The sequence below is a fragment of the Mauremys mutica genome, chromosome 1 (assembly GCF_020497125.1).
Source record: "Mauremys mutica isolate MM-2020 ecotype Southern chromosome 1, ASM2049712v1, whole genome shotgun sequence".
NCBI classification, from domain to species: Eukaryota; Metazoa; Chordata; order Testudines; family Geoemydidae; genus Mauremys; species Mauremys mutica.
The window spans coordinates 88,278,345-88,288,217 of NC_059072.1; the positions used below are offsets into that span (position 1 = coordinate 88,278,345).

General features: G+C 50.4%; 1 protein-coding gene across 3 annotated transcripts; it reads left to right on the forward strand.

The window, feature by feature from the left end:
• Positions 1-543: 543 nt before the first annotated feature.
• On the forward strand, positions 544-9,368 carry CYREN (cell cycle regulator of NHEJ). 3 transcript variants are annotated; one of them, XM_045002594.1, is made up of 4 exons: positions 544-704; positions 4,345-4,494; positions 6,892-6,958; positions 8,511-9,368. In XM_045002594.1, exons 2-4 carry the CDS (start codon positions 4,367-4,369, stop codon positions 8,748-8,750), a joined length of 435 nt encoding a protein of 144 aa, XP_044858529.1. In that variant the 5' UTR covers positions 544-704; positions 4,345-4,366; the 3' UTR covers positions 8,751-9,368. The 3 variants fall into 3 exon arrangements, with proteins under 3 accessions (XP_044858529.1, XP_044858528.1, XP_044858531.1); XM_045002593.1 differs by having other exon boundaries at positions 4,365-4,494; XM_045002596.1 differs by lacking the exon at positions 544-704 and adding an exon at positions 776-1,520 and having other exon boundaries at positions 4,365-4,494.
• Positions 9,369-9,873: the final 505 nt, after the last annotated feature.

Genomic DNA, 9,873 nt, shown 5'->3' on the forward strand with positions numbered 1-9,873 from the left:
TAGTTACATCTGCAGTGGGTTTTTTACTCATGAGCTTATGCCCAAATAAATCTGTTATTTTTTAAGGTGCCACCGGACTCCTCGTTGTTGTTTTTGTGGCTACAGATTAACAGGGCTACCCCCTGATAACTGACTTAGTTTAATTACAGTGAGACCCAGCCCCGGCAGTTTTGTCTCCATGCGGGTTGCGAGGGTGTAATCACGTCAGGGCACAGCCTAAACCTGCAACACAAACAGCCCCCCCCCCCGGCGGGCGGATGGGGCACCCTAGCTACAGGGGGCCAGAGTGAGACGGGCGGGGTCTGCTCGCAGGGCAGCGCTGCGGGGGTTGCGCTACCGGTCCCGCGCTATTGCACCGGGCTGAACTCCCCGGGAGTGACCCGCGCCCCTGCGCTGCAGCGCGGATCCCCACCCAGAGCGCGGGGGGCTCGGCAGCCGCGTTTCCCGGGGCGCCGTTGCGACTGTCCAGCCCCCTGGCGCTTTAGTGTTTTTCAGTCGCCATCCAATGGGGAGAGGGCGGGGCGGAGCCCGGTGCCCGCCGTGTAACTCGGGGCTGGGAAAACCTGCAGGCCTGTAATGCTCAGCGCGCCCCGAAAGCAGGCCCCGTGGGTGGCGTCTGGGCTTCGCTAGAGAAGGCGCGAGAGCTGGAGGCGCCCCGGGGGCCCGGCCCTTTGCTAGCGGCTGGCCTAAGGCCCTCCCTTGGGGTAAGCGGGTGGGAGGGAGGCCGGGCACGTTCTGGGGATGCGCGTTTGCTCCTGCCGGGAGCAGCTTGGCTCCCGCACCAGAGCAGTGCGGGCAAAAGGGACGGGGCAAGGCAGCCGTTCTGGTGATGCACATTTGCCGGCTTTCACCCCCCATCTCTCTCTGATGCTGGTGGGTTTTGCTGTGTGTTTTCAGCAGTGATACATTTCAGAGCTCAGTCTGAGCCTGGCCGCCTTATGGAAAGGTCACTCCTTGCCTGGCTCCACCAGGCGAGAGCTGATCTCCGGCAGGTCTGGGGGAGAACCGTGTTATAACCAGTGGGAAGTGCTGTCAGTTTCCCTAGCGCAGGCGAGGCTTGGAGCAAAAGCTGTTACCCAGAGTCCAGCTCTTTATGCACCTTTCCCGTATCCATGCTGCCATCTGAGGCCCAGGAGGCCGCCAGGGTGAAGAGATCATTGGGGGCCGGGTGGTAGCACCCACTGCTGAGGCATTAGCAGCAGAGTCCAAGCAGAACATCTCGTTGAGCCCGCTGCTCCTCTGTCCAGCATCCCCAGGCCTGACAACCACAGAGCAAGGAACTCTGGGGGCCTGCTTACAGAACCAGGGGCCCAGTGACCAGACAGAAACAAAGCACAAAAGCAGGGAGCAGGAGCCAGTTCCGTGCTCAGTTGAATTCAGGACTTTTAAAAACATGCTTTGGTGGAGTTTTTGCCAAGACAGTGGGGCACAGTCTGCTGCAGGAGGGTTTGTACTCGCGGCACAGGTGCATCCTCTGTTGGGTGTATAAGGAACACGTGGTGATTTGAGCACTGGTTCAGGTGAATCCAAACTCTTGTTCTCATAAGGTTCTTAACCCCTCCAGCGTAGGCCATGTTTGGGTTAGTTTATTCCTCCCTGTAGTAATGTGTGCACCTGTAAAGCAGCCCATCTTTAACAAGCCCTTATGTGAACAAAAATGTTTCATGAAATTATTTTGAATGAAAACATTTGGGGGGTGGGGGAGAAGGATATAAATCTTCTCCTGGAAGAATTGTGAGCCTAATCACAGCCACAATTGATTAGTGCCCAGGGACCAGAAAAATCTGATGAGGGGAGGCAACATGGTCTGAGTGTAGGAATTGCATTCAGGAGCTTCTGATCCTGATTAGGTTCATGGCCTGGGGCTCATCGCTTCACCTATCTGATTAAGTGACAGGGGTGAACAGTAATTAGGAGGGCCCTACCAAATTCATGCATCACAGACAGTGAAATCTAATCTCACCCATGAAATCTGGCTAGTGTATGAGGGAGGGGCAGGGCTGGGGGCACTTCCTGTGCACTGGTCTCCAGATGCTAGTCCTGGACGGGCTGGGAGGCAGGGGGCTTCCTCTTCCCCTGCAAAGGCAGCTTCCAGGGCCTGGTCAGACCCATGTCCGGAAACCTCCCCCAGCTGCAGGTATCTCCATGGCTGCTGGTTGGGAGCCCAGCTCTGAAGGCAGTGCCGCCACTAGCAATAGCACAGTAGTGAGGGTGGCAATACCGCGGCCTCCGTCCCCCCAACATTAGCCTTGCGACCCCGGCATGACTCTGTTTGGGTCGGGACCCCTGTGGTTACTACACTGTGAAATTTCCGATTTAAATATCTGAAACCATGAAATGAACGATTTTTAAAATTTTATGACCGTGAAATTGCCCCTGAATTTGGTAGGGCCCTAGAAATTAGTTGCTGTTCGTGCACAGTTAAACACCAATTATTCTGGTCAAGATGAGGGAACTTCAATAAGTAACTGGCAATGGCTAAACATAAACCAGATCTTCTAAAAATGCTTTCAGTCCTAAGTGGTGAGAGAACCCAAGTTTGTTTGAAATTAGGGCTGTCAACCAATTAAAAAAATTAATTGTGATTAATTGCACTGTTAACCAATAATAGAATATAGTTTTTTAAATATTTTTGGATGTTTTCCACATTTTCAAATATATTGATTTCAATTACAACACAGAATACAAAGTGTACACTGCTCACTTTATATTTATTTCTGATGATAAATATTTGCACTGTAAAAAAAAAAGATAGTATATTTCAATTCACTTAATACAAGTACTGTAGTGCAATCACTTTATAATGAAAGTTGAACTTACAAATGTAGAATTATTTACAAAAAATAACTATTCAAAAATAAAACAATGTAACACTTTAGAACCTACAAGTCCACTCAGTTTTATTTCAGCCAGTCGCTCAGACAAACAAGTTTGGTTACAATTTGCAGGAGATAATGCTGCGCACGTCTTGTTTACAATGTCACCTGAAAGTGAATACAGGCCTTCTCATGGCACTGTTGTAGCCGGTATCACAAGATATTTACATGCCAGATGCACTAAAGATTCATATGTCCCTTCATGCTTTAACCACCATTCCAGAAGACATACGTCCATGCTGATGACAGGTTCTGCTCGATAACAGTCCAAAGCAGAGCGGACAGATGCATGTTCATTTTCATTATCTGAGTCAGATGCCACCAGCAGAAGGTTGATTTTCTTTTTTGGAGATTCGGGTTCTGTAGTTTTCACATCGGAGTGTTGCTCTTTTAAGACATCTGAAAGCATTTTCCACACTTCATCCCTCTCAGATTTTGGAAGGTACTTCAGATTCTTAAACTGTGGCTCGAGTGCTGTAGCTATCCTTAGAAATCTCACACTGGTACCTTCTTTGCGTTTTGTCAAATCTGCTGTGAAAGTGTTCTTAAAACAAATGTGCTGGGTCATCATCTGAGACTGTTATAACATGAAATATATGGCAGAACGCAGGTAAAACAGAACAGGAGAAATACAATTCTCCCCCAAGGAGTTCAGTCACAAATTTAACGCATTATTTTTTAAACGAGCATCATCAGTGTGGAAGCATGTCCTCTGGAATGGTGGCCGAAGCATGAAGGGACATATGTATGTTTAACATATCTAGCACATAAATACCTTGCAACAACGGCTACAAAAGTGCCATGTGAATGCCTGTTCTCACTTTCAGGTGACATTGTAAATAAGAAGCAGTCAGCAGCATCTCCCGTAAATGTAAAGAAACTTGTTTGTCTTAGCAATTGGCTGAACCAAAAGTAGGACTGAGTGGACTTGTAGGCTCTAAAGTTTTACATTGTTTTGTTTTTGAGTGCAGTTATGAGACAAAAAATCTACATTTGTACGTTACACTTTCATGATAGAGATTTCACTACAGTACTTTTATGAGGTGAATCGAAAAATAAACAAAAGTAGTATCATTTTTACAGTGCAAATATTTGCAATAAAAAATATAAAGTGAACATGTACTGTATTCTGTGTTGTAATAGAAATCAATATATTTGAAAATCTAGCAAAACATCAGAAAATTAATAAATTTCAATTGTTTAACAGTGCGATTAATCGCAATTAATGTTTTTAATCGCAGTTAATTTTTTTGAGTTAATCACGAGTTAACTGTGATTAATGGACAGCCCTATTTGAAATATGTATTTTTTTGGCAGTGTCCCTTTAAGACATTAACGGGTACCATTAGCCGTGGATTAATAAATGCTCCTATTTGGGGCAGGGACTGTGCATAGGACAGCAACAGACAATCAGGCACATTGGTGAATTCTGAACTGTGTAAATGGCTGAGTCTTGACTGTGTGTCAGTTCCTTTTTTAAATGCAAAGAGATGGAAAGTGCTGTTTGGAAGGCAAAGAAGAGGGTCCTCCCACCATGGATGGCAGCGAGGGAAGTGGAGCCAAGAAAGACTATGTCAGCAGTGAGAGCCAAGAGGGCGAAGAAGCCAGCTGTGGCAAGGTAAGCGGTTTGTGCAGCTGTGCATCTGGGGCTGCAATCGCATTGGCTCCTGCGTGCAAAGCACCATTGGGCCTGGTCAGCGCTTGGCTAGGAAACCTCCAAGGAGAAGGGAGGGTATCACACAAAAGTGGAGTTGGAGGCTCAGTCAGGGTGTTCTTCCCTGTGTCAGAGCTGCAGGGAGCGCTGTGCTGGCAGAGCTGCTGTCTCTCAGGAGAGACAGAAAACACAGAGCTGTTTGCCTTGATCTTATTACACTCTTCACAAAAGCTGGAGCCATAGTTGAATCCCTTGTTGGGTATTTACCTTCTCTCTGAGCTATGTTATTCTTCACTCCCTCTTGTGCAGCGTTCCTGGTACTCGATCCCTGCTGCTGGATTTGTACATGAGCCCTGTTCCCCCAGCCTGTACGGTGCTTTGCAATCCTCCAGGGATAACTGTTGTGTTTAGAAGTGTAAGGGATCATAATGGTTATGAAAATATACAGAAAGGAATGATCCAAAAGGGTTCTGATTTCTGCTCTGAGCTGATGTACATTAGGAATAACTCCACCCAAATCATCAGATTTATACTGGTGTAAAAGTGGTGTGAGAGGACAACCAGGCTCCAGCTTCTGACTTCCTGCTATTGAAAAACAGGAACTTGCAGAAACAAAGGCAAACAGTACAATGACCCCCTGTGCAGACATTCCTTACTCCTGGGGGAATTCTATGCCAAAAAAAAAAATTCTGCACACAATATTTTAAAATTCTGCATATTTTATTTGTCAAAATAACACTATGCAATCATGCCAGTTTCAATTATATTTGAAACCCCTTCAGCAACCCAGTTCCTGTTTCTCTGCCCCCTCTCCACAGAGCCCAGCAGGGGGGTCAGACACCCACACCCCCTCCCCGCAGAGCCCAGCTGCCAGGGCCCCCAGCCCAGACACCCACACCCGCTCTGCCACAGAGCCCAGGGATCCAGAGGGAAAAACAGCCTGATGCTGGGTCCTGAGGGGCTTGTATAGAGTTTCCTGCATGCTGCCTCCTTCCTTCAGGACATGCTGACAACTGCAGCTGCCAGGAACCCTCCAGCCAGGGGTGAGCTGGAGCTGGTTCGCACCGGTTCGCACGAACCGTTTGTTAAATTTAGAAGCGGTTTTAGAACCGGTTGTTAACTGGCTTCCCTGCGAGGGAAGCTTTGATGGGCTCTGGCCGGGAAGCCTGTAATTCCTCCTCCCGGCCGCTGGGGGGCGCTGCGCTGTGCTGCGGGAGCCATGTGAGCTGCCTCCTGGCCCCGTTGCTGCTGCTGCTCTTTGGAACTCTGGCCTGGGGGCTCCTGCTGCTGCCGGTGGGTCCCCAGATGCGTCCTGCTGCTCCCAGCCGCTCTCCCCGTGTGAGTGTCTGCACCTCCTGCCTGTCGCACCCGCTGCCCGCAGCCACCCCCTGCCCGCAGCCACCCGCAGCCAGCCCCTGTCTGCATCACCTGCCCGCAGCCAGCCCGTGTCACACTCCCTGCCTCCAGCGAGCCCTGCCCCACGCCCCTGTCTGCAGCCAGCCCCATGTCCACTGGTGCCCTGCAGTTCTCAGGGCACTAACCCTGCACACCTGCTTTAATGAGGGGGGGGCAGGGAGCAGCTGGGACCCACACATGTGCACACCCTAGGGTGACCAGACAGCAAGTGTGAAAAATCAGGATGGGGGGTGAGGGGTAATAGGAGCCTATATAAGAAAAAGACCCAAAAATTGAGACTGTCCCTATAAAATTGGGACATCTGATCACCCTAGCACACCCCAAGGGAGTGGTGGGGACCCACACATGTGAAAAGGAGCTCATTTCTAGTTCAGCCCCATCTTTTTTAAAAAAGAACTTTAGGTAGGGTCAACATACATCTGTATTTTCCCAGAGATGTCAGGCTTTTCGGTTCTTAAATCGCTGTCTGGGCGGAATTTTTAAAACTAAAAAATTCCTCCTGGGAAAATATGGACGGATGGTAACCCTATTGGTACAAAAAATACATGCTGTGGCACATCCCTTAAATCACAACTTTTTATAGGGAACCGGTTGCTAAGATTTTAGCAGCTCATCACTGCCTCCAGCTCCCTCCCCTTCCCTCCCCTGCAGTGTCTTCTATTGCGAGCTAGGCTCTGCCAGCTCCAGCGCCCCCCTAGTGGCGTCCAGCAGCTCTGCAGTCCATTTCTGTCAGGGGGAAAAGGAACTGTTGTGCCAAAACCATTAATTTCTGCCCAAATTCTGTATTGTGCAGTGGTGCAGAATTCCCCCATGAGTACATTCCTCTGCTGTTTCCTATGCTGGTTGTGTTTCCATGGGGGCAGCTTTCACATTTCTGCCCATGACAGTGTTCCCCATCTGATCCCTGCTTTTGTTTTCTCTTTGATCTCCTCTTGGCCTGTTCAGGACCGTGACTGTCTATTGTATGAACGAAGCAGAGCTGGTGGACGTGGCATTGGGGGTCCTGGCTGAGGTGAGCACTGAGGCCTGCTGGTCCATCTTCCTGCCAGTGCAGCAGTTTCCTAACATGTCCCTGTCCTGATGCTTTTGCCCAGGCTAATTTAAAATGGCTGGCTTCCACCACTTCCCTTGGGGAAACTCCACTGTAGGGAGGCTAAATGGAAGTGTTCTCCTTTGTAACCAGCCACCTCCATTTCAATGATGCCATGGTCCAGCGTGTGTAATATTGTATCACGCCCCCCTGGAAGCATTGTGATGTAAGCAACAACAGTGAATGGGTCAGGCAGGAGGAGGGAATGGATGACTTGGGGGTTGAAGCACAGACTTGGGAAGTGTGCATGCTATTTCATGCTGTGTCACACACTCCTGCATGACCTTGGGCAAGCCACTTAATCTGCCTGTGCCTCGGTTTACCCCTCAGAAAGTGGAGATAATGGTACACCCCCCTCGCCAGGGCATTGTGAGGGTTACCATTTGAGATGCTCAGACTGGTGAGGAAGGCCATAGGAATACCTATAAGTAAATGCGTGGAGAGAAGTCCTGCCTCTTTACACACACGCCCTTGTAATCAGCAGGAAGGCGGTGCAGAAAGAGGGCACCTGGTTAACGGGGTTTAGTAGCATGATTCCCAATAATTATTTATTTTGAGGGGAGGGGAGGTTTCTCTGGAATACTGCAATTCCCCCCCTGCCCCCTAAGCGTGTCTGCCTCTCCCTCTCCAACATCTGCATCACAGGGACCCTTGCTGTGGCTGAGGGAGCCTCCAGCCAACCAGTCCTGTGTCCTGTGCCAGGGGTGGGGGATGGGAGTGTGTGTGCGCATCTGGAGAGTAACCTGCTGTGATTTCCTTCCCGGCCTTGTGGGGGCTGGGAGACGCCACCTGGGTTTGATGTGCCGGGGGATGCAGGAGCTTGTCAGACACTCACTTGGGTGCGTAAATGCTACAGTGCTGACTTCACACACCTTGCAGGAGATGATGTTAATGGCATCTCAGCAGCTTTCTCTCATTAGGCTGGCAGCTCCCTGGGCTCTCTGCCTGGAGTCTCCCACTTCCTGTGGCCTTGATCCTGCAGTTAGATCGCTGCAGGCAGACCCTGGCTTGTGCATCGGCTTCAGTGATGGGTGCATGGGTCAGCCCACATGACTGACTGCCGGACTGGCCCTTAGTTGTTCCTGACTGTTAAAGTTCTCCTGTTCACTCCTGGAGAATCCGTTATTCCTCAGGAGATTAACCCCCCCCCCCCTTCCCCCTGAGCACTAAAGACCCCATTACACTCTCTTTGAAGGTGCACAGGTGTTAACTGCAGCGTCCTCACCAAACTTTAGCTTGGGTAACTCTGTCCAAATTTCCCCTGCAGCTTCAGTGGTGAAGAGCGGCGTTCTTCACTGCCCGGCCTAAGCCGGCGTGTTGTGTGCTGTTAAGTGGGGTGGGATGCAGCAGCTGTTGATCAGCCTTCCGTTGATTGGGGCCCCGGTGCCGCTGGGGATGGGTGTTTCTCCCTCTGGCTTGTGACACGCTTGGGACGAAATGCTTTATGGACACATACGGTTTGTTTCTGTGCCAGAATTGTAAATACAAGGAAATGGAGGGGAACGTTCCATCTGAAACCGAAGGGGAGCAGGAAAGCCAGCAAACGCCAATGGAGCCTCAGTGGAGTCCAGCAAGCAGTGGCGGGGCCAGCACCCCCAGGCCAGACCCCAGGCCTCAGGCTCAGCCAGATGCTTTGGGCTGTGCTAGCAGGACAGACACGGAGGACGACGAGGATGATGCTTTGAAATACGTCCGGGAGATATTTTTCAGCTAACGTCTTGCAGGGTTTTTTTAAGCAGAGCAAAAATAATGCTAAGGGAGCCGTAGTGGGGGGGAGGGTGGGGCAGACCCAGAGGCTGGCTCCAGTGGGTGGGGATACAGCAGTGTGGGGCTGTACGGGTGCCCCCAATGTCCTCCCAATTCAAAGGGCGCCCGGAGCAGTGGTGTGGATGGGGCCCCAGGAGAAGGGAGCAGGAGAGAATGTCTGAGAGGAGCTCGCCCTTGTTCTGCCATGAGCTGCATGGCCAATGTCTGGTTCAAGTACAGCCCTTGCCCAGCCTCTCACCTACCCCTAACACTTCCCCCTTCATAGCCTCTTCCTTGTGAGCCAGGGGTCCCCTCCTCCGCAGGCCAGCTCCCCAGCTGATACTAAGTGGCCTCCTGAGTATCAGTCTCTGCCTAGAAGTCATGGAGACTGAACTCCCCTCCCAGCTCTGGGGTGGAGCTCGGCAGGGCAGGGCAGGCACTTGAAGGTGTGGGGGAGACTTGCTGTGTAGCAACCCGTGATCTGTGAGTAAACAGTTTGTTCTGCAGGGCTGTCATTGGGGCACCTTTTATCAGTATTATATTAACTTTGAAAGGTTATTAAAATATTTAATGTCTCTTTTAAAAACAAGTGTCCGTGTGCTCTGACTGCACCTGTGCTGTCTCCTCCCCCACCTGTTAGCGTGATATCACCTGTTAGCGTGATATTTACCTTATCTGTCAGTGGACCTGCATTGTCTCTGCTTGATGACCTGGCGAGCCAAAGAAGCAAACCGGATCCATTGTCTAGGGCAGGCCTGTTCACAAGCTCCCCCTGCTGTGCCTGGTTTAAATGCACTTTAGTTATAATTTCTGCATCTACCCACAACTCTTAATACCCCCTGTGCATCTACCTCAGGCAGGAGTAGTAGTGAGCAGAGAGTGGTTAGTTTGCAAACGATCGCTCTCAAGGCATATTGTGTACAAAGATTATTGCAATGGTGCGAATACAGGGGGCTTTGAATCACGCGTGTTACTCAACCAGAGAGCAGATATGGCACCAGCTGAACATGTTCTACAACATTGCACCACCGTGCTCCAGCTCTACGCTAGTCAGTCCTTGGCCTGAGCCTACCAGACAGTGGGGAGAGGCT

Bases quoted from the DNA above. Each gene is read 5' to 3' on its own strand.
- CYREN (XM_045002594.1), top strand. From the start codon at position 4,367: ATGGAAAGTGCTGTTTGGAAGGCAAAGAAGAGGGTCCTCCCACCATGG. The intron at 4,495-6,891 runs GTAAGCGGTTTG...TGGCCTGTTCAG, and splicing joins AAGAAGCCAGCTGTGGCAAG to GACCGTGACTGTCTATTGTA. The intron at 6,959-8,510 runs GTGAGCACTGAG...TTTCTGTGCCAG, and splicing joins CATTGGGGGTCCTGGCTGAG to AATTGTAAATACAAGGAAAT.